The sequence below is a fragment of the Carettochelys insculpta genome, chromosome 1, assembly GCF_033958435.1.
Source record: "Carettochelys insculpta isolate YL-2023 chromosome 1, ASM3395843v1, whole genome shotgun sequence".
NCBI classification, from domain to species: domain Eukaryota; kingdom Metazoa; phylum Chordata; order Testudines; family Carettochelyidae; genus Carettochelys; species Carettochelys insculpta.
In genome coordinates, this window is record NC_134137.1 from 149675970 (window position 1) to 149700244 (window position 24275).

Here is a 24275-nt window from a genome sequence, read left to right on the forward strand (position 1 = left end):
CGGAACAGAAGTCACCTTTGAGCTCGGAACCAACATGAACAATTTCAGCCCAGTGAGTCTTTCTTCTGGAAAGCTATAAGAGCCTGAAAAAAATGGATGAGGATGGGAATGCCTTATGCATAATCACAGTGCTGCTACTGCAACACTACAACTACAGAGCGTATCTGCCTGGACCATTTAGAACTGCTCATAGACAATCTTCTCTTTTCTGAACACAGGAATTGCTAGGGTGGGTCAGATCCACGGTCCATCCTGTCTCTGGCCAGCACTAGACCCATCAGAGGAAGGTAAAAGAAACCCTCAGTAGACATATGGGCTGGGTCTACATGGTGCGGCTTTCCCGGCAGGTCCATACAAATGAGCAGCCTTGAAATTGCAAATTGCTGCTCATTAGCATGGTCCTGCAGCTCATTAGCGTAGCCGTGCAAGAGCTCAGTCTTGGCGGGGAGGTGCGGGCAGTAAAGAGGCTGTGAGGCAAAAAGCCCCTCTGTCGCCAGACCCTTATGTTTGAGGCATAAGGGACTGGTGACAGAGGAGGGTTTAGCTGGCAGAGGCACATCCACACGGCCTCTGCTTCTGCCAATGCCATTTGCAGTCCCGAGAAGCTCATTTTGCATAGCTCGGCTGGCAGCGGCGCTGGGCAGAGCGCCGTGTAGACCCAGCCTAAATGTCAAGTTCCATTTTGACTTTTGCTAAATTTTTGGTCTGAGACACTTCCTGTAGTAGTGAGTTCCAATAATTACACATCTAAGCAATTATTTCCTTGTCTCTATTGTAAATTTACTACCTTTGAATTACATTAAATGCCTTCTTGTTTGTGTTTCTACTTATTCCCAGATCCTGACTCTACAAACACGAGGGAGTCTATAATTTTCCTTATGTAAGTAGTTCCATTGACTATGCGATACAAACATGGATATTGCTTAATTGTATGTTACATATGCTGAAAGACCTGGGTTATTATGGAGTTAATGTAATGTTCTAAATATATACATATTTAATACATATTATAACCTAGCAATAAATTAAATGCGTGCATATGTAATATTAGCTAATAAAAGATGTATCATTGACAAGACAACACAGCTGGAATTTAATATGTTGCCGGGATAAACAAAAACTAGGAATAGTTTTGTAATCACTGAGAGAAACATATTTCAACCTTTGGGACAGTCTACATACATTAAACAACTTACTTCACTGTATTTTTCCTCAGATAACACTGATGTGCCTTTGTCATGAAGAGACTGAAGTTGGAGTCTGACGATAGGATCCGTAATTTTATCTATTGCATAGCTGCTGGCATTGTTGGATGCTTCCTCATAGAACGCAGACCATTTGGCTTCTGCTTCACTCTAGAACAGATTCATTAAAATCTGAATTACTCATTTATAAGGAATCTAGCAGGGTAATATGTTTTAAGGGAGAAAACATCCCTTGCTTGAAAAATTAATTTTGTGGATTTTGCTAGTTCTTGCATTAGTTTTGGAAATCCCGCTTCTATACAATGAAAACAACTAGGGAACCTTTTGGATTCCACTTATTCATAAAAGTAGAGCTTTGGAAACTTTGTACAATAAGGTCTCAGAGAACGCGAACCCAGAGTATACGATCCCGTTCTTACACAGTTGACCCTCGATTCCTATAGTAAACCCTGAAAATGTGCTATTTCCAGGTGTGCTTAACTTGCTCCCCACCCAGCCCTGGCTCAACCCATCCCCAGATATCCGCACACCCCGGCTCAGCCCCCCGCCCACCAGCTCCAGTCACCACCCGCTCAGAGCTCCTGCTTACTCCCCACCTCTGGCTGTAGCTTACCACCCTTCAGGCATGACTCCGGATCAACCACCCCAGCCCCAGTTCAACCTCACTGCCAGCTCATCGCCCACGCCTGGCTCCGGCTCCAGCTTGGACTCACTATCCTTCAAGCGAGGCTCTGGCTCCACGCGCCCCCAACACCCCGGTTTAAACCCTCCACATGCAGCCCTGGTTCCATCCTCCCCCCCGAGTCTAACCACCCCCCCCAGGCACGGCTCCAGTTCAAACCACCCCCCCTCCCCAGCTCAAACCCCTACTGCGCAGTCCTGGTTCAACCCCTCTCCCACCCTGGTTCAAACCCCCATGGCCCGGCCCACAACCCGAGCAGGGCTCAGGCTCACCACCCCCATACACAGCTCTGGCTCAGCCCCACCCCTTGCACCCCTGCAGCCCTAACCCACACCAGACTTAGCCCCCACTGCCCATCTACCATGGCCCCAACCCACCGCCAGGCTTAACCCGCCCCAACTGCCCCCCCACCCCACCTTCTGGATGAGGGAGGTAACCCAGTGAGAGATGATGTAGGGAAAGGTGAGGTGCTTAATGTTTTCTTTGTCTCTGTCTTCACGGACAAGGACAGCCCCCAGACTAATGCAATAAGTGATGCACTGTGGGATGAAGGTGCACAGCCTTTGGTGGGGAAAGAACAGGTTAGGAGCTATCTAATAAAGCTAAACATACATAAATGCATGGGCCCAGACCTAATTCATCCAAGGGTTCTGAGGGAGTTGGCATATGTCATTGACGAGCCCTTGGGCATTATCTTTGAAAAGTTGTGGAGATCGGGAGAGAGCCCGGATGATTGGAAAAAGGCAAATGTAGTGCCCATCTTTAAAAAAGGGAAGAAGGATGATCCAGGGAACTATAGGCTGGTCAGTTTTACATGAGTTCCTGGAAAAATCATGGAGGGACTCCTCAAGAAAGTCATTTTGAGGCACTTGGAGGAGGGGAAAGTGATCAGGAAGAGTCAGCATGGATTCATGAAGGGCACGTCATACCTGACCAGTCTCATTAGTTTGTACAATGAGATAACTGTCTCTGTGGATAGGGGAAAATCAATGGATGTGATTTATCTTGACTTTAGCAAAGCTTTTGAGACGGTCTCCCACAATATTCTTGTCAGCAAGTTAAAGGAATGTGGATTGGATAAATGGACAGTAAGATGGATACAAAGCTGGCTAGAAGGTTGGGCCCAGCAGGTAGTGATCAACGGCTCGATGTCAGGATGGAGGTCGGTTTCTAGTGAAGTGCCCCAAGGTTCAGTTCTGGATCCTGTTCTGTTCAACATATTTATCAATGACCTGGATGAGGGGTTGGATTATACCCTCAGCAAGTTTGTGGATGATACTTAGGTAGGGGGAGAGGTAGATACGCTGGAGGGTAGGGATAGGGTCCATAGTGACTTAGACATATTGGAAGACTGGGCCACAAGAAATCTGATGAGGTTCAATAAGGACAAGTGCAGAGTCCTACACTTGGGCTGGAAGAATCCCAAGCATTGTTACGGGCTGGGGTCTGACTGGCTTAGTAGTAGTTCTGCAGAAAAGGATCTGGGAGTTGTAACGGATGAGAAGCTAGACATGAGTCAACAGTGTGCCATTGTAGCCAAGAAGGCTAACGGCATATTAGGTTGCATCAAGAGGAGCGTTGCCAGTAGATCCAGAGAAGTGATCCTCTTTATTCAGCTTTGGTGAGGCCGCATCTGGAGTACTGTCTCCAGTTCTGGGCCCCCCAATTATAGGAAGGATTATGGACACACTGGAGAGGGTCTGGCAGAGGGGGACCAAAATAATTAGGGGGCTGGAGCATACTACCTATGAAGAAATGTAGAGGGAATAGGGTCTGTTTAGTCTGCAGAAGAGAAGACCGAGGGGGGACTTGATAACAGCCTTCAACTTACTGAAGGAAGGTTGCAAACAGGCTGGAGAGAGGCTGTTCACAGTGGTCATGAATGGCAGAACACGGGGTTTGGTCCTGCCTTGGACAGGGGGCTGGACTTGATGGCTTCTTAGGTCTCTTCCAGCTCTATTGTCCTATGATTCTATGACTTACCTTTCTGCTGCTTCCCCAGCTGCACAACGTGTTCTCCAGGGAAAAAGCCAGACCCCACTTACTCAAAATCTGGGTTATGAGAGGGTGCGTGGAACGGGACCCTCGCGTAACTCAAGGGTCAACTGTATTTGGAAAAATAGTTACCACATAATCAATCCCCTCACCCCTAAAACTAACCAACCCGTTTTTAGTTGATTCAAATACCATCAGCTTGTGCACATAGCTTGTTCACATAACCATACATACTGACCACTGCACCACGCATCCTATTTCCCTCTGATGTTTGTTGCATGCAGGTGTTGCATCTTGTCTGAAGTTAGACGGTAAGTTCTTTGGGGCATGGGGCATGCCTACTTATGTATTTGAATAGTTCATATCTCAAGAATCATGATCCTGACTGAGTCTTTCGGGTGTTCCCACAATAGAAGTAATAAATCATAGCTGCCATGTGACTGACGATAATTCTCTTGATTACACAAATATTTAGCCTTTATGCAGTTGTAATAATTCGTGCTTACTGACTGGACATAGAAGACCGCACTGTCTCAGAATCAGTTTAGGATCCCAGACTGTCCATGCAGACTATGAACCCACAACCTGCAGCAGTTTGCACCAACTCTGCATGTCAAGACAATCTGGCTCACAGAAGCAACACAAACATTAGTACTTTCGACCATCCTTTGGATATGAGCAATCACCAGATGAGCCATTTTTCATTTCTACTATTTTGTTATGGACATGAAGTATAATATAGTGCCAGGAAGCAGGTTTAGCTTGGGACAAACCCTTGGACACTTCTAATCTTCCTTCTGTATCTTTCATGACATTTAAGGGCCATTGTACCAATGGCAATCATAGCTCTTTGCTCGTGACTCATCAGAAGATAGAAATACCAGTCATAATACATGAATATGTTGGCAATGTCTTTTATTCATTCTTCGGAAATGAGAAAAAAATGGTCATCATTTTCTTTTTACTCTTTTTTAACAATTCAGTCCTGGTGTTTGAGTCAAATTTATTAGTGTGCAAAAGTATTTTTTACATTATTTGATCCCTGTGGGGATGACAAGCAGGTCGAGGGTCAAGAGGAGAGGAGGCATTTTCTGCCCTGTGAGAAGATCTACCTAGGAGAAACTGGGTTACCAGTGGGTACCTTACCATGAAAAGGGCTGGTTGAGGGCATGGGCTGCCTCATCCATTGCAGAAATGGTTAAGGAGTAGGCAAAATGGCCGTGTGTTTCACAGAATCATAGAATACTTGGATTGGAAGGGACCTTAAGAGGTCATCGAGTCCAGCCCCCTGCCCTCATAGCAGGACCAAGTACTGTCTAGACCATCCCTGATAGACTTTTATCTAACCAGTTCCTAAATACTTCCAGAGATGGAGATTTCACAACCTCCCTCGGCAATTTATTCCAGTGTTTGACCACCCTGACAGTTAGGAACTTTTTTCTAATGTCCAACCTAAACCTCCCTTGGCTTCAGTTTAAGCCCATTGCTTCTTGTTCTATCCTCAGAGGCCAAGAAGAACAAGTTTTCTCCCTCCTCCTTATGACACCATTTTAGATAACTGAAAACTGCTATCATGTGCCCCCTCCATCTTCTCTCTTCCAAACTAAACAAGACCAATTCTTTCAGCCTTTCTTCATAGCTCATGTTCTCTAGAGCTTTGATCATTCTTGTTGTTCTTTTCTGGACCTTCTCCAATTTCTCCACATCTTTCTTGAAATGCAGTGCCCAGAACTGGACACAATACTCCAACTAAGGCCTAGCCAGCGCAGAGTAGAGTGGAAGAATATCTTCTCGTGTCTTGCTCACAACATACCTGTTAATGCATCCCAGAATCATGTTTGCCTTTTTTGCAACAGCATCACATTGTTAACTCATGTTTAGCTTGTGGTCCACTATAACCCCTAGATCCCTTTCTGCCATACTCTTTCCTAGACAGTTGGTTTCCACTCTGTATGTGTGAAACTGATAGTTCCTTCCTAAGTGGAGCACTTTGCATTTGTCTTAATTAAACTTCATCCTGTTTAACCCAGACCATTTCTCCAACTTATCCAGATCATTTTGAATTATTACCCTATTCTCCAAAACATTTGCAACCCCTCCCAGCTTGGTATCATCTACAAACTTAATAAGCGTACTTTCTATGCCAATATCTAGACCGTTGATGAAGAGATTGAACAGATCCGGTCCCAAAACAGACCCCTGTGGAACAGACCCCACTTGTTATACCTTTCCAGCAGGATTGAGAACCATTAATAACTACTCTCTGAGTACGGTTATCCAGCTAGTTTTGCACCCACCTAATAGTAGCCCCATCTAAGTTGTATTTGCCTAGTGTTTGTGGAGGGGTGACCCCATTCTATGAGAAAAGTGTGTTTGAGGAAGCCAGTGGGACATCTTTCATTAACTCTGCCCTGTTAGCCAATGAGGGCCATGATACCAGTGTCACTGCTGGCATCACAACAGTATATGGATGAGAGCCAACCAGGACATCATCCCTAAGTTCCATCATACAGTGCTCATTACCAGTTGCACACTAAGCCACTCATTATACTCCTCCTTAAAGCTACTAAATGGAGCCTGAATCACACGTGCTTTGTAACGCTGCCAAACTACAATCAGCTAGGAGGGTTTCACCCCAAAACAGAGTCTATAATTAAGAAATGATGCAGTTAAGCCATGTTTTAATTTAGTAAGATGCCCCTGAATATGGCGATCCTGAGTTATACCTTTATTCAAAATTAGGTCTGTTGAGATGTCACTGCGTGACCACATGCCAAAACTCATATTTAGAAACTACCTTGTTTTAAAGCATCACTGCAAAAATCACCACAATATTGTCCATTGATTTTCAAAATTACAAGAGTCATTTTCTAATATGGCTGCAGCACTGATCCTCAGTGACCAGGCGGATGACGGTGTAATGCCGTCACAGGATACGATAGCTGTCGAGAGGGGAAGATGATTGTAATGGACAGGTAGAGGCAGAGAAGAAGCTGGATAGTGAGAGACTAGGAAACAGAGTGACTCTCATTGAGACTGGGCAAGCACAACTATTACGGTCCTTCCTGCAGCTATCTACTAGCTTCTTGTCGTCAGAGCACCAGGCCTTGGGAGTCGGGAAAGCTAGGTATTCACTGCATTTTCTACACAGTACAATTCTTCCTAATGCATTGGTGATCGGTAAGGATGCTACTAATGGGAACAGTGGCAGTGCTTTGATGCAATCATCCACCGTGAAATAGATTTGGGTCACCAACTCATTTCACATAACCCACTAAGGCTACGTCTACACGTGCAGCCAACATCGAAATAGCTTATTTCGATGTTGCGACATCGAAATAGGCTATTTCGATGAATAACGTCTACACGTCCTCCAGGGCCGGCAACGTCGATGTTCAACTTCGACGTTGCTCAGCCCAACATCGAAATAGGCGCAGCGAGGGAACGTCTGCATGTCAAAGTAGCACACATCGAAATAGGGATGCCAGGCACAGCTGCAGACAGGGTCACAGGGCGGACTCAACAGCCAGCCGCTCCCTTAAAGGGCCCCTCCCAGACACAGTTGCACTAAACAACACAAGATACACAGAGCTGACAACTGGTTGCAGACCCTGTGCCTGCAGCATAGATCCCCAGCTGCCGCAGAAGCAGCCAGAAGCCCTGGGCTAAGGGCTGCTGCCCACGGTGACCATAGAGCCCCGCAGGGGCTGGAGAGAGAGCATCTCTCAACCCCCCAGCTGATGGCCGCCATGGAGGACCCCACAATTTCGACGTTGCGGGACGCGGATCGTCTACACGGTCCCTACTTCGACGTTGAACGTCGAAGTAGGGCGCTATTCCTATCTCCTCATGAGGTTAGCGACTTCGACGTCTCGCCGCCTAACGTTGAAGTTAACTTCGAAATAGCGCCTGACGCGTGTAGACGCGACGGGCGCTATTTCGAAGTTGGTGCCGCTACTTCGAAGTAGCGTGCACGTGTAGACGCAGCTTAAATGACCATCAGAAAATTTTCAGCAACTACAGAACTCAAATCCAAAACTGAACCCATCCCAACTTCTTTATCCTTTAACAATTCCTCTATATCTATCGACAACAATGCAATAAAATAGCAGGTAGTTATAACATAATTTCTAAAATAATAACAAACATCCCTAGGCAGTGTTGAGTACCCACCATCTTCCTGGCATTCTCATCTGTGATGTTGGTGTTATAGTTCCAGGATGCAAGTGAACTTGCATAAGACAGGTCTTCTGCTCGTATATTGAATTGAGACAAAAAGTTGCTGGCCTCTTGTGTTACATCCTGTGATTTAACGACAGCAGTGAGACTGCAAAGAAGACAAAGATGGCCCAACATACTTCCTTCTGAGCCCAGGGCGACTGACTGTTAGGTTCCCTCAAACAAGTGTCTTAATCAGTTTGTGTCTCATCAGCCTTTGCACATAGGTGCGTACTAGGGAAAAAGGGGAAAATCTAATTTGCTGGATCTTTTTATAGTTTTTATCCAGTGAAGGACAGAAGTGGAAATAACTTTAAAAAGGCAAATAAACAAATGTTAATGGTTAACTTTGGAGAAACATAATTACTAGTAGCATTTTATGGTCTTCTTATAAAAGGCTTTTACTTTTAGTTAATATTTCCCCAGTATGTTGTCAGTGATACAGCTGGCTATTATCTAAAGTTTCACAGTATCAGAAGAAGTCTGAGATCTGCAGATCCTTTGACAGACTGATGATAATCTACATAATAATTAGCAAATTCAGTGAGACGCTACCTGACCTTACCTCTTGGGAAGAAACAAATTCAGTGTTGGGCTGGTGTAATGTTGCTGCTTAGCCTCCTTGGGGATGTGTACACAGCAGAGAAAACAGATCCCAGTTGCAGAACCTAGAGGCTGGGCTCCAGCCTGGACCCAGACAATAAACAGCCCGTAGCCTGAGCAGGCTGGCACAGGTCAGCTCTGGGTTTTTCTTTGTTACGTAGACGTACCCATAGGCCCAGACACTCACGCTACGTCTACACTAGAGCGCTACTTCAAAGTAGCAGCTTTTGAAGTAGAGACTTCGGAAAAAGCTACTTCAATGCATAGCGTCTCCACACAGGCTGGGGCTGGCGCCGTCAACGTGCACTGTCCAAATAGCGACGTGGTCCTTCAAAAGGGGCCGCCCCAGATGCGGAAAGGGAGCATCCACAGATGAAGGCAGCCCCTATCGAAATAAGGGGCCACGAAAGGCTGCGGACGGGCTCACAGGGTGGCCACGTCCTTCTGGGGCCACAGCAAGATACTCCTTTAAAGGGCCCAGCACAGACACACTTGGCCTACACAGCATGAGGCCTGCAGAGCTGCCACAAGCCCCGCAGACACAGTGCCCATAGGAACGAGCATGGAGCAGCTGCAGCTTGACATCCTGCTGGCTGCCACCAGCGGAGTGGGCACCCTGCTAGCTGCAGCACCAGTGGCTGAACACCAGCTCCTGGCAGCGGAGTCCCCCCTCCCGGGGCAGAAGGGGACTCCTCAGACCATCAGGCCCTCTTAGTCCCCACTCCCTGGGTGCCCTGCTGGCTCTGGAGACACCCCATCAGTTCTGAGTGGTGGGAGAGACTCGTCGTGAGGGAGAGGGATGACGACCGGTGGCTCCGAGATATCCTAATGAGGTGGCAGACCTTCCTCGAGCTCTGCCAGTGGCTGACCCCAGCCAGCCCTGAGACACCAGGACACCCAGCTGCAGCACGCCCTCCCTGTGGAGAAAAGGGTTGCAATAGCTGTCTGGAAGCTGGCCACTCCAGACAGCTACTCTGTGGGACACCAATTTGGTGTGGGCAAGGCCACAGTTGGGGCGGTCATCATGGAGGTAAGGAGGCCCGGGCACACACCCACCAGGGTGGGGGCTGGGGATGGGGGGCCAGGGTGGGTTGGGCACACCCCACACACTCTCATAGGTGTCCATGTCCCCTCCCCGCAGGTGGTCCATGCTCTAAACACCATACTCCTGCACAGGGTCATCTGCATCAGGGACCTGGACACGGCCATCATGGGCTTCACCACACTGGGGTTTTCAAATTGCTTCAGGGCCCTCAACGGGACCCACATACTCGTTTGCGCCCTGGAGCACAGTGTGGGACAATTTGTCAACAGGAAGGGCTACTATTTCATGGTCCTGCAGGCCATGGTGGGCAGCTGGGGCTGGTTCCAGGATGTGTATGTGGGATGGCCCAGCTGCACTCATGACGTGTGGGTCTTCTGGAACTTGGGCCTGTGCCACTGGCTGGCACATCCCCCAGAGAGAGATCCCACTGGGGGACACCACCGTGCCCCTCTGCCCAGTGTCCAACGCTGCTTACCCACTCCAGGCCTGGCTCATGAGGTCCTCTACAGGTCACCTTACCACCAGCTAGAAGCGGTTCAATGGCCAGTTCAACCACACCCACCAGGTGATTGAGCGCACCTTCAGCCGCCTGAAGGGGCAGTGGCTCTGCCTCCTCATCTGCCTGGACCTGTGCATTCTCAATGTCCCCCAGGTGGTGGGCGCCTGCTGCATGCTCCACAATATCGTGCAGAGTAAGGGGGAGGCCTTTGTGCAGGGCTGGGCAGTTGAGGCTGGCACAGGCTACCCCCAGCCAGGTGCTGCCCCTACCTGCTAGGCCCACCAGGCAGGGATCCACGTTTGGGAGGCCCTGCACCAGGACTTTGACCAGTGAGTGTTGCCCTGGCCACCCCCGGTGGGCCTCCTGCACATTCCTCCCAACCTCCCACACACTCCACCTCACCTCCTGCACACACACACACACACACCCATGAGCACACAGGGGGCTGGGAAAAATAAAACTGTGTATATTGCAAACTAGTGAAACAATGGTTGAGACTAATTTTTGCCAAACAGCCTTGAGGATAAATATTTACTGGGGGCGGGGGGTAACTATTTACAGAGCGAGGAGGACATGGATAGCTCAGCTGCTGAACCATCACTCCCGGGTGGGTGTGGAGGGGCGTGACCCCAGCCAACTCCTGGTCCTACTCCCTTCCCTTGTCTGGGGTCCCTGGTGAGGCTGGGTTGGGGTGCAGAGCACAGGCAGGTAAGACTGGGGCTTGGCCTTGGGCCAGCATTCAAGCCCAGTGGGCTCCTCTCCCGGGGGGCTGTAAGGTGGGGCAGCAGAGGGGTGCTGGGAGTGGGCAGCCAGGCCACCAGCTCCCGGTACAAGGCCGCCAGATCGTTAAAAGTGTCCATGAACCCTGACCATGCTGCCTGGCACCAGGCGGCCTCCCCCTCTTCAGAACAGAGGCACCACTCCGCCAGCTCCACCTGGCGCTGGATGGAGGTTATGATGTGGGGGTCCTCAGCTGTCCGCCTGCCCCAGCACTGGTGGTGCCTCCAGGTGGTCACCATCTCTCGCCTCCAAGGGGCTGTCCAGGACTACTGACAGGGTGATACTCTCCTGGCCCTCGGATGGTGCGGCTGCGGAAACGGGAGAAGAGAGAAGGCCATGAGTGCTGACCCCTGCCCTGTGGCCCACCACCCCCCAGTTCCCCCATGGGTGCTGGGTCCCCTTCACCTGTCTCCCATCCATGGGTGTGGAGACCCTGTGGGCGGCCCCCTTGCATGGTCTGCACCCCCACCACGGCGCTGTCTGCCAGAGCAGGTGCTGACAGGCTGTGCTGCCATCCCAGGGCCATGGGCTGGCTGGGTCTTCCAGAGGTGGGGTGGGGCCTGGGTTGTGTACCCTGTGGGATACGTACCTGAGGGTCCACCGCTGAAGTCCAGGGAAGCCCGTTGCGTGGATGTCCGCCTGGACAGGCAGGAGGGGAGGTCTTCCTCATTCAACCTCTCTGCCTCTCTGCCCAGGTCCAGCTGCAGCCCTGGTAGCGCACTGCTGGCCTCTGGTCCTGGCTCCTGCTCAACGACTACGGTGTCAAGGACGATCGGGGCAGGAGGTATTCCAAGGGCCCAGGATAGCTCTGAGTTCCCAGTAATAGGTGCAAGTGGCAGGGGCAGGCCCCAGCTGGCTGGCTGAGTCCCAAGCCCGGGCGTAACCCTGCCGCAACTCCTTAACCTTACTCCTGACATGGTAAGGAGTTGGGGGCAGGGTGACCCCGGGCAGCCAGGCCCTTGGCCAGCCAGGCAAAGGTGGCCACTTTCCAGTGCTTGTTCACCATTACACGGAGCACCTCCTCCTCACCCTGGAGCCCCAGCAGGTCATGGAGCTCAGGCTCAGTTCAGGAGGGAACGTGCTTCTTGTGTCCCAGGCTGGAGCCTTGGGAGCCCTGCAGGAGCCCTGAGAACATGCGCCTTGCTGCTCATTTGCCATCCTGCTCGGTGGGCTTCTGGGGGTCGTGCTGAAGCATGCAGGGGCACCTCATGTGCCGGCTGCTGCCTGCACGCTCTCAGCATCCTGTCATAGGGTTCCCAGGTCTGTGCAGCTTGAAGAGCTGCTGCATGCGCAGACCAAAGAGCCCCGCAAGGGCTGGGTGGAACGTCTCCACCTAACAGCAGATTGCCGCCATGGTGGATCCTGCTATTTCAAAGTAGCGGGACGCGGAGCATCTACACATGTCATTTTCCAACATTAGACGTTGAAATAGCGCCCTATTCCTATTTGCTCATGGGGATAGTGGTTTCTACGTCTCCACGCCTAAAGTCAATTTCCATTTCAAAGCTGCGTGCGGTGTGCGTAGATGCGATGCACACTGCTTCAAAGTGCTGCCTCCTACTTCAAAGTAGCTGGCTAGTGTAGACGTGGCTTCAGTGGTATTTAGGTGCCTAATTCCCACTGAAATTAATGGGAGTTAAGTACCCAAATTGCTGCTCTGCTTTTGAAAATCCCCCTAAGTATCTATCTTCAGGCACCTAAACCAACCCCTTTGGAAATCTGGCCTTAAGGAGACAGAAAGTCAATGATATTTAAGCTTCTAGGGCTGTGTCTAGATTAGAGCGATCTGTCGACAGAAGTTGCTGTTGGAAGATATCTTCCGACATAACTTCTGTTGGCAGATCACAGCCAGACTGCCAGGCAGATCACAAGAGAGCTCCACTCTGTTGACAGAGAGCATCTGGACTGCCTGGCCGCTCTCTCGGCAAAAGGGCCAACCAAAAACACAGCAGACAGGGTTGCCCTGTGGCCTGGAAGCCCTTTCTGTCTACAGAAGCCCCCCTGGAATGTCCAGACTGGCTTTTTGTCTACAGAACTCTGTAGGCAGATGTGTTCTTCCTCATGGCGAGCAGGATATAGCTGTCGATAAAAGTGCTTGATTCTGTTGACTTACTTTTGAAAGAACACCCTTGGGAATCTGGACCCTTTTTGGTCATTTTGCTGACAAAATCCTCTAGTCTAGACATAGCCTAGGCTCCTGAGGCACTTTTGAAAATAATACATAAGCTCCTCAGTCACATAGGCATTGCAGTACCCTATTTTCTATTTGGAAAGGGCTCAGCACAGCAGGGGCATTACTAGAAAACAAAAGGCAAAAAGGAAGACTATTTCATAGCTTATTTTTTATTATTTGTATTATGGCAGCGTCTAGCGAAAGGTAATTTGTAAGGGACTTTGGAAGGATAACTCAGGGATGTTCTAAGTAACAACATTTCAGAGGTTCTCTTGTAATTTACCAAAATGCAGCTCAAATCTCTTTTAGCTGAGGTTGTAATGTGCCCCTTGCAGACTATATTTTGCACCATGCTCTCACTCTCACTGTTAGGTAGATTTGTTCTGAATCATATCACAAAATTACTTCACTACTAAATCCTCAAAACTTTCTGGCTTATTTATAGGACACACGAAGTGCACCAGGAAGTGAAAATATTTTATTGTAGACCATTATTTGAGCTGTAGACCGAAATGTGCACTTTGTGCATTCATCAATATTTTTTTATAAGGGTAAACTTTTGTTGTGAATTTGTAGAGGTTAAAACTTGATCTTTGCCTACTTCAGAGAAATTTGGCCTGACAACCACTGCTCTGAGACCACCCAAAAATGTTCACCCCACACCATACCACACACGAAATTGCCCCTAATGGAGCAACAAACACACCACCATTTGGAGTAGGTTTGTCAGAAGTAAAGCTAAGCTCCAGGTGCTTTTCCATCATGTCAGTCCTCAGCAATGTAGCAGTCCTATTACCAATGTAATATCCCTAGACCGTCAGATAAGCTGCCCATTCCATGGTGAACTGGACAGAATGCTCAGTGATGGATCTTCAACTTAGTTTGGGGCGCTGTTTAAGAGTGCAAAGGCAGCTGGGCCTGCTCCAGTGAAGAACAGCAAGGGAAAGGGGAGAAATCCTAACGTAGAGGCTCCAACACAAGGAAGGACATGGTGTGTGAGATGCCTGAGGCCATGCTGAGATTCCACAACCTCTTCACAGAGTCCCAAGCTCTTTCGGTGACAAACGAGACAGCAGACAAGCAGTCCTAGAGGACCAGAGGTAGCAACTGAGTGACAAGAGGTTATATATACAAGTTTTCCGTCCTGTATGGAGAAATCAGGGCTGATTTTGCTGGCCCTGGGTAAGGTGGGGGAATCATAATAAGCATATAATTCTTGTGCAGTGCACAGATGAAGCTTCGTAGAGCAGTAAAAGTTTCTTTTCCCTCCAGATCTGCCAGTTTCTCCCCTCGCTTTCCCCTGCCTGTGCTGCTACAGCATAAATGGCAGCTCCGGGCTCCTTCCTTGCAAACCACTTTTGTGCTCTCTGAGTTTGACTTGTCGCAGCCTGTTCTGTAACCAGCTGCCTGGCTGCAGTTGCCGTTCTTAGTGAAGCATCCTGCTTGGTGTTTACAACACTGGCTGAGCTGTGCCATGTAACTTGACTCATGCTGGCTAGTAGGCCAATAACTTTACCTTGTATGTGTGAAATAGGATTTAAATATTAAGATAATATGACATTCTGATTTTAGTGAGCTACATATTGGGCATGATGGCCCAGTCATTTACCTTACTCCGTAGCTGTTAGGCCACTCTCCAACCCAGCACGTTAGTCCAGCTATCTGTACTGATATCTCTGCAATCACCCTTCCTTCCGTATTTCTGCTTAATGCACAAAACACAGGCACAAGCATTATTAGATATCAAACTGCTCGACTGCAGCTACAGGCTAGGGAGGGGCAAATAGAATAATGAGGGAAAGGTCTCAACACAATATCTAATGGGCATGTGTCCATATTTGCTATATCATTTAGATATACTATCTTGGAGAATGTTAATTCAAAGTCCAAAATTCCTATTGGTCCACAGCAGATAAGAGCTACATGTTGCACCATGTGACTATCAGAAACCAAATGGACAGACAGTGCAAGTTCATACAATACTAGCAAGAGGTAAACATTTTCATATTGATTGTTCATGGATTTTTTTCTTAATTTTCATTATTATTTGAGTAAATAAAACGAGATGGCCAACCTGCAGTGACAGCCTCCAGGAGTCACGCACCTGGTAACAATAAAACCCATCTAACAAGGCCCATAAAAAGGTAAAAGGAAAAAGCTATTTTGAGGAACAATAGTGAGCTCAAAAACTGAACTTTTCTCTAATACACTCTATAGCAGGGTCAGCAATCTTCCTGAGGCAGAGTCTGGAAATTTGACCTTTTGACCTCTGTGTACAGTCCGAGTGCCAGTGATACTTTTTAAAGTCACTAATAGGCCTACTGACAACAGCTTCATTAATAAATAAATAAAGATGCAGAGCTTTACCGTTGAATTGGTGGTTGGTGGCATTAGCTGGTCTTCTGTTAATCCACAGGTGGCCTGGCTTTGAGCAAGTGCCCGGCTGCACTGGGGAGGAGGGGCAGGGCTGAGCCCCTACATATAGATCTAGATCTAGATCTAGATATGGGTACAGAACATTCAGTTACAAAACCAAAATATATACCATTATTATATATGCATCCACAAAGTGTGAAGACATTTACATACTGATAATGTGACACTAATCATCACACAGCCACTATACCTGTTCTATATTATTTAAAAGTTACTGACTTATATAAATAAATAGGTGTATGTATAAACAAATAAACAAATAGGTATATGAAAATAGGTGTATATCTGCTTAATTATTAACTAATTATGTTCATTAGTAATTAGTTAGTAGTTCATTGGCATAACTGCTAGTTTATAAGGTTGGAACATAATGCAATTGCAAACCCCATATTACCTGCCTCTTTTAAAGAAAATGAAAATTCTAGAAACAAATTAGATCCACTCATAGAAAGTTGAGTAATGATTACTCACTGCTATTGGGCCAGGACAGCTGGTTAGTACATGTCCTAAGTAAACTTAGCACATTTTAAAAGTTTACTTTGTAAGCAAGATATTATTGCAGTGAGAACTAATCACACATCTTGGCTACATCTACACAAGCATTGCTCTTTCGAAAGAGGCATGCAAATGATGGAAATCAAAAATGCAAATTAGGTTTATATTTACATATCTGGCATCTTATTTGCATATTCTTTTGAAAGAGCTTCTTTCAAAAGAAGAAAAGCTGTGTAGCTGTGACTCTTTTGAAAGTAATCCCCCTCTTCGAAAGAACCCTTCTTCCTATTTTTTTTCTTTAAGGAAGAAGGGTTCTTTCGAAGAGGGGGATTACTTTCAAAAGAGCTGTGTCTACACTGCTTTTCTTCTTTTGAAAGAAGCTCTTTCGAAAGAATATGCAAATGTGGTGCCAGATATGTAAATCCATACCTCATTTGTGTTTTGTATTTCCCTCATGTGCATGCCTCTTTCGAAAGAGGAATGCTAGGGTAGACATAGCCCCCTCTGTTTTTTGTTGCCTTTATTCTTCAGAGCGCTCCATCCCAAACTCTTAATTGTATGTTCTTTCTGATACCCTGCATCGGAGTTTCCCCCACTAAAAATACAACGATGACACTAGAGTGGCCAGCAAATGGTTTTCTCATCCCAAGAAAATTTTTGAGATTTTAAAATATTTTCCAATTCTGAATTGGGACAAAAAGTAATAAATAAATAAATAAATACATAGATGAGCGTGAACAAACTGAAAAGTGTTTTGCTGCAGGTCATCGAAATGTTTTGATATTGACCTTTCCGTACAACTTTTTTTTTTACTCTGATTAACTTATTTATAGTATTGAATTAAAAACGGATGTTTTTCATTTTGAAAAATCTCATGATATCCCTCTTCAACAATTTCAGACCTTTTTTTTAAAAAAAATTCAAAACAAGAAATGTGTTGAAACTGATCCTTTCCCACAGTTTCCAAGTGAAACAAATGCAGATCTCTCTTTCCTCCTTTGCAGATAAAAATATTGAAGAGGGAAGACCCAATTTGCAAGGGTGGTTTCTTTCAAATTATAGAGCAACTGATGCTCCCTAGTAAGGAATAGCCAATAAAGTGCTTCATTATGAAGGATACCATGCAAAAAGGAAGGTTTTTTTTTTCCTCTGCTAGGGTGATAGGCAGTTCCAACAAAAATTGCTCTCTTTTGTAACTTCAATACCACTGGTGTCATTGTTGAAGACCAGTAGGACCCTAGATCTGGTTGATTTGTGGTCTCCTAATCCTCAACCCTGATGCATCCATGGAAAGTAGAACATTGGCACTGTGCCAGCTGGCCAGGTACTGAACCCTGCAGGTCTGTCCCTATTCCAAGCAAACATTTTGTCCTCATAGCTCTAACAGGCTTATGCAACTCCCTAACCTGCTCTATTGCTTAGTGATATACACACAAACTCTGTCCTACCGTTATGCACTAAAATGCCACAGGGTCTTCCTGACTCATCATGGAGGGCAAAATCTTTCCTAGAGGAAAAATAGTCAGACAGAGAGATTGAAAGGAGCCAGGGAACCAGAGCTGTCATCTGGGAGATGAATTCAGTCCCTCCTCCCCGACCCCCTGCACCTGGGACAGACCTCCAAAGTGATCAAGTGGAGGGGGACATAACCATAAAGAAATGCCTCATCGCTGCCACTCTGACTGCTTGTTACTCAGGGTGAGGAGCCCATTCTTGATCAGATCTTACCCTGCAATAGATGTACAGAGACAAAGTACCAGAGCTGTTATCCTTTTAACGGCCACTGGGAAAGAGAGAAGGACCAGAACCCATGGAGGTCTGATTGTGGGGAGTAAAGTCAATTATATGTATGTGCTGGGGGGGAATGTGTCTCATTGGCACAAATGTCTTTCCCTCTGAGTATCTTTGTACCTTGTTCAGGAGAGCGAGTGTAAATGCCTTCACTTGAACATGTACCAGGCTTCAGGATCAGTCAGCCCAATGGGGAGCCACCATAGTAGCAGCATCCTTCAGTCTACGTAGACTATGGATCACGCCCTTCATAGTGCTGTTTGGCATCCTCATTTGCAGTGTCAGCTGTGACTGTGAAGACCCACACGAGAATGACAGTCCTTGCTGCATCTGTTGCATATGTAATGGGTGTCTGGCAGGTCCTTGCTGTGCTTTCTGTGGGCTTGCTTCTCCTTTGCTAGCTGTCTGATCCTCAACTCACCTTTCTGAAGGCCCTTGTATAGTTCCTGCCTCCATCCGCTGCGATCGTCTGCCAGCTCCTCCCAGCTGTCTGGCTTGATGTCTACTTTCCTGAGATCTCTCTTGGAAACATCTTTGTAGCACAGCTGGGGGCGTCCAGGAGGTCTTTTGCCAGAGGCTAGCTCGCCATACAGGATGTCTTTTGGGATCCTTCTGTCATTCATCCTGTGGACGTGACCAAGCCAGCGGAGCTGCTGCTGCCTGAGGAGGGTGTGCATAGTTGGGATTCCAGCTTGCTCAAGGACGGTAGCGTTGGACACTCTGTCCTTCCACAATATTCCAAGGATGCACCTGAGGCAGCGCAAGTGGAAGACGTTCAGCCTCTTTTCCTGGTGGGCGTACAGGGTCCAAGTCTTGCTGCCATAAAGGAGGGTGCTGAGGATGCAGGCTCTGTAGATTTGCATTTTGGTGTGAGCGTACAGCTTGTTGTTATTCCACACTCTCTCGCTGAGTCTGGACAGGGTTGTGGCTGCTTTACCGATCCTCCTATTTAGCTCAGTCTCCAAGCACAGGGTGTCAGTGATGGTGGACCCGAGGTAAGCGAACTCGTGGACGACCTCTAACGTATAGTTGTCAATGCTGATTGATGGAGGTTCAGCAACGTCCTGACCAAGTACATTTGTCTTCTTTAGGCTGATGGAGAGCCCAAAGTCCTTGCATGTGTAACCCTTCTATTAATGCCAGATGCCTGCCAGAAGGGCCGGGTTCAACTCTTGTGGGGTTTTCCTGTCAAGGATACAACCAACTGGCTCGAGCCCCCACCCAGTGGCCTGGGACAATTTCACCCCCGTGCTGGGTGCCTGTAAGGCAGCTCTTCCCCCCCCCTCGCAAGCACAGAGTCTGAGATAGAAATGGCTCGTTTAATGACCATAACCTACCCCAAGGTTACAGTGACAGATGCAGTATATCTAAGCAAAGAAGAGACAAACCCCCTTCACCCAGATACCATCCCCATATGCAGTAGAACCCAGTCTCTTGCTGGTGCTCATGGCCCTTTACCCCACACACAGTTACAGGGTGTACCTTCTGCGGTGCAGTCCCAAACCCAAAGCCCGCCGATACATCACCAGGGCAGTACTAGCTGTCCACTTGTCTGCAGCCTCCCCTTGCTGCCACCAGCCACCCGCCGTAGCCCGCCAGTTGCCGTCGTCCGCTGCCACTCCTACCGGCCACCCGCCGGTCACCATCGCCACTCCCAACCCCACTGCTTGGAATCACCGTAAGGCAAAACCCTGTGATTTCAGCTCTGCGTGGCCTCAGCTGCTACTCCGTGATTTCGGCTCCTGGTATCTCTCATAAGGGGTTTCACAAACACCTTAGTATCCAGCTCTATCTTTCAACAGGTGGTGGGGGTTAGTCAAGCCAGGCTTATAGCTATATGGCCAAGGCATAGGCAGGGCCATGGCACTCAGCAAACTAGCTCAACCAGTGCCCCTCCCCTTCTCTCTCACAATTCTTTAAACCAGGGAGCCCTGTGTAATCAATATCTTACACAGCTAAGGTGACTGCCCTGTCCCCCACAACAACCCAGGGCATTGGTGAGATCTCACAACTCCCACATTAAGTGTCAGCTTAAATTGTGATTTTACAACTACATGTTTACAATAGACCAAATCTCATGGCTTACTTGCTACCCATTAGGCTTTGCCTGAAAAGGTATCACACATGCACACCTTTTGCATTCTCATGCAAATGATCACTGGGAGACACACTCCTCCCAGCCTCAGTATCACACCTGCCGCCCTTTGCATTCTCATGCAGATGACCTCTGGGAGACACATTCCTCCCAGCCTTCAGCAGCACTGCCTTCCTTCTGCCACATTCCCTACACATGCTTTGGGGAACTGATCCAGCAGCTTCTGAAGCTGGTCTTCTGTGTGTGACTCGACAGCAGCGTCATCTGCGAACAGCATATCTCTGATGAGGACTTCCCGCACCTTAGATTTAGCTTTCAGCCTTGCAAGATTAAATAGTTTCCTGTCAGATCTTGTGTGCAAAAAGATGCCCTCTGTTGAAGATCCAAAGGCATGTTTAAGGAGGAGTGCAAAGAAGATCCCGAACAGTGTCGGAGCAAGGACGCACCCTTGTTTGATGCCACTCCTGATGCTGAAAGCATCCGATAATGTGCTATCGTATTGGATGGTTCCTCTCATGTCTTCGTGGAAAGACTGGATCATCTTGAGTAACCGTGGCGGACATCCTATCTTGTGGAGCAGTTTGAACAGTCCATCCCTGCTGACCAAGTCGAAGGCCTTGGTTAGGTCAATGAAGGCAATATAGAGTGGCTTCCTCTGCTCCCTGCAGTTCTCCTACAGCTGCCTCAGAGAGAAGATCATATTGACGGTAGATCTCTCTGCACGGAATCTGCACTGTGAGTCAGGATACACCCTCTCAGCAATCTTCTGGAGTCTGCTGAGGATGAAGCAAGTGAACAGTTTACCAGTGATGCTTAGGAGAGAGATTCCACGGTAATTGTTGCAGTCGCTTCTGTCTCCTTTGTTCTTATACAAGGTTATGATGTTAGCGTCATGCATGTCCTGTGGAACCTCTCCCTCTCTCCAGCACAGGCACAGTAGCTCATGTAGGGGTTCCAGGAGAGTGTCTGTCGCACACTTGATAACCTCTGGTGGTATACCATCCTGGCCCAGGGCCTTTCCTACTGCAATGTTGTCAGTGGCTTCCTTCAGTTCATCCACAGTTGGTTCCTGATGCAGTTCATCCATTACTGGTAGGAGTTACGCTCCAACCCTGTACGCCACACCGGAAGTAAAAGACAAGTTTTATGATGTGCTTAGTGCTGCCATAGCGCAAATACCTGCTCGCAAACAACTGTACATTCTGGGTGACTTCAATGCTAGAGCTGGAGCCGATCGTGACTCGTGGCCTTCCTGCTTAGGCCACTTCGGTGTGGGAAAAATGAATGAAAATGGTCAGTGTCTTCTTGAACTTTGCTCGTACCACAGTCTGTGCATTACAAATACATTGTTCCAAACCAAGCCACAGCACAGAGTGTCATGGAGACACCCACGCTCGAAACACTGGCATCAACTAGACGTGGTCATCTCTAGACGTGATAACCTCAAAAACATCCTTCTGACACGCAGCTATCATAGTTCTGACTGCGATACAGATCACTCGTTAGTTTGCTCCAAACTCAAGGTGATTCCCAAGAAGCTGCACCACTCTAAACCAACTGGAAGGCCCTGCATCGATGCCAGAAAGACGGCTAACTCAGAGAGAGCTGAAAAGTTCAGAGCAACCCTCGAGGAGAATCTGTGCAGCAACCCTGGGGGTGCCGACGTGACATCCAGATGGCAGCATCTGAGGGATACAATGTACAACACGGCCTTGTCGGCATTTGGAAGAAGAGCTAGAAACACAAATGACTGGTTCGAAGCTAACTCCGATGAGATGATTCCAGCCATCGAAAAAAAGCGCGCCGTGCTCATGGAGTACAAATGTTCACCGAGCCAGAATACCCGGCAAGCGCTCGGAGCAGCCAGAAAAACAGTACAGCAGACGGCCAGGTGCTGTGCCAACAACTACTGGCTCGAGCTATGCAGCAGTGTCCAGACCAGTGCTGACTTTGGTAACCTCAGGAGAATGTCTGAGAACATCAAGGAGGCATTAGGACCCACCCAGAACAAGATGGCACCTCTGAAATCCAAATCTGGTGATGTCATCACTGACAAAGCCAAACAGATGGAGTGCTGGGTCGAGCACTACGCCGAGCTCTACTCACACGAGAACATTGTGGCAGACTCAGCCCTCAACGCCGTCGAACTCCTACCAGTAACGGACGAACTGGAACTGGATCAGAGCCACCATAAATTGTGGTAAGGGGCTCTTACAAGCTGCGTCTACACGTGCACGCTACTTCGAAGTAGCGGCAGTAACTTCGAAATAGCGCCCGTCATGTCTACACGTGTTGGGCGCTATTTCGAAGTTGAAATCGACGTTAGGCGGCGAGACGTCGAAGCCGCTAACCCCATGAGGGGATGGGAATAGCGCCCTACTTCGACGTTCAACATCGAAGTAGGGACGTGTAGACGATCCGCGTCCCGCAACATCGAAATAGCGGGGTCCTCCATGGCGGCCATCAGCTGGGGGGTTGAGAGATACTCTCTCTCCAGCCCTTGCGGGGCTCTGTGGTCACCGTGGGCAGCAGCCCTTAGCCCAGGGCTTCTGGCTGCTGCTGCTGCAGCTGGGGGTCCGTGCTGCATATACAGGGTCTGCAACTAGTTGTTGGCTCTGTGTATCTTGCACTGTTTAATGAAAGTGTGTCTGGGAGGGGCCCTTTAAGGGAGCGACTTGCTGTTGAGTCCGCCCCGTGACCCTGTCTGCAGCTGTGCCTGGCTCCCTTATTTCGATGTGTGCTACTTTGGCGTGTAGACGTTCCCTCGCTGTGCCTATTTCGATGTTGGGCTGAGCAACGTCGAAGTTGAACATCGACGTTGCCAGCCCTGGAGGACGTGTAGACGTTATTCATCGAAATAGCCTATTTCGATGTCGCAACATCGAAATAAGCTATTTCGAAGTTGGGTGCACGTGTAGACGTAGCCACAAGGTCCCACTCAAGTCCATAGCAAAATTCCCTGAGAAAGCATGTCCAACATTTGGCCACTAGTTTATGCTTTTGCCTATCCATCACAACATTTATATTTCCCTTAAAATTAAAGAACGTGTCTGGTGCTGCATTCACAGTTCTGTGCAGATTTAAATCAGTAAACGTGAACAGTGTCAAAATGAGCTTGTTCTTTAATTCAGGAACAGACATTTCTATGTTCTCACAGCTCTTCTCTAAACACTCTGAAGTAACAAGTGACAGAGTAACCCAACAGCTCGGTTTGTTTATGCCTATTTTGCACTAGTCCTACTCCACAGGCATCAAAATCTCTCTATTAGCTGAAGAGAAGTCCACCCCCATTGTTCTTTCAGAAATGCTGACTAACTCTGGACATGGAGTGACTGAAAAAACTTAATCAACATTTAGGAAGAATGTCTCTGAAGTTTATATTTGCTTCATTTAACTGTGTTTTAGTTCATAGATCTGGTATTTAGGTAATGATCTGTAGCCTCAGCTCAAGCTGTCAGAAAAGCACAATTCTCTTTCCAGTTGCATCAATGTTACCCTCATCAAACCTCATGGTGTGGCACTGATGTAGCTGAAAGCAGAATTGTCCCAGTGTCTTTAAGAAAGTGATTTACAGCTATTGCTCTTCATTGCATTCCCTATATAAAGATCACCATTAGGTTGCCTGGAGAAAAAAACAACAGCCGCAAACAAGCAAAGGTTATATCAGATAGTTGGGCCTGCTCCTCAGCTGGTGGAAATCAGCATTGCGCCATTTGTGGGGTTTAAAGGGCACAGTGCAGCAAGTTGAACTCTTTTTTTTGTTTTTCTAGAGTTTACAGTATGAGAGGCCTTCAACACAGACTAGTCTCTTCCACAGCAAATACAGTTTTGAAGAACCCAGCTTCTGACGACTATTGCAGCCCGGAACCTTAAATCAAGAATAATGGCTAACGGTTGTTATAAATTGTCCAAACCCTTTTGCTTTGTATCCCACAGGCTATTCACTCACAGCTTGTATGGGCAACCACGTACTCTGTGGCTGCACCTTATGTAACAACTGCTAAGGAGACAAGTATGCCAAGCCACTGTCAAATAATCTCACTGCTGAAGATCCAGTTCAGGAGGGGGTTCATGATTAACCATTTACGACTGATAACAGGTTACCTTACCTCACCTCATGTAAAATATTCATAAGAGAACCACTTTCAAAGTGCTGGTCAGTGCTGAAGACTCACACGAACCCACGTTAAAGTTCTATGTGGTAGAGAAAGCCCTGGCCAAGGCCTCTTTGCACTTTTTTCACCCACCCTGCATAGCT

The 24275-nt window shown here is 47.8% G+C and overlaps 1 protein-coding gene across 1 annotated transcript in view; it reads right to left on the bottom strand.

Moving 5' to 3' along the window:
• Positions 1-8256, bottom strand: part of ACE2 (angiotensin converting enzyme 2) — a 66125-nt gene extending 57869 nt beyond the window's left edge. The window contains exons 1-2 of the mRNA XM_074993476.1: positions 8056-8256; positions 1197-1355 (exon numbers count right to left, since the gene is read on the bottom strand). Of these exons, the coding sequence (XP_074849577.1) occupies positions 1197-1355; positions 8056-8238 (342 nt within the window). The 5' untranslated portion in view covers positions 8239-8256. The remainder of the gene's footprint in view (positions 1-1196; positions 1356-8055) is intronic.
• Positions 8257-24275: the final 16019 nt, after the last annotated feature.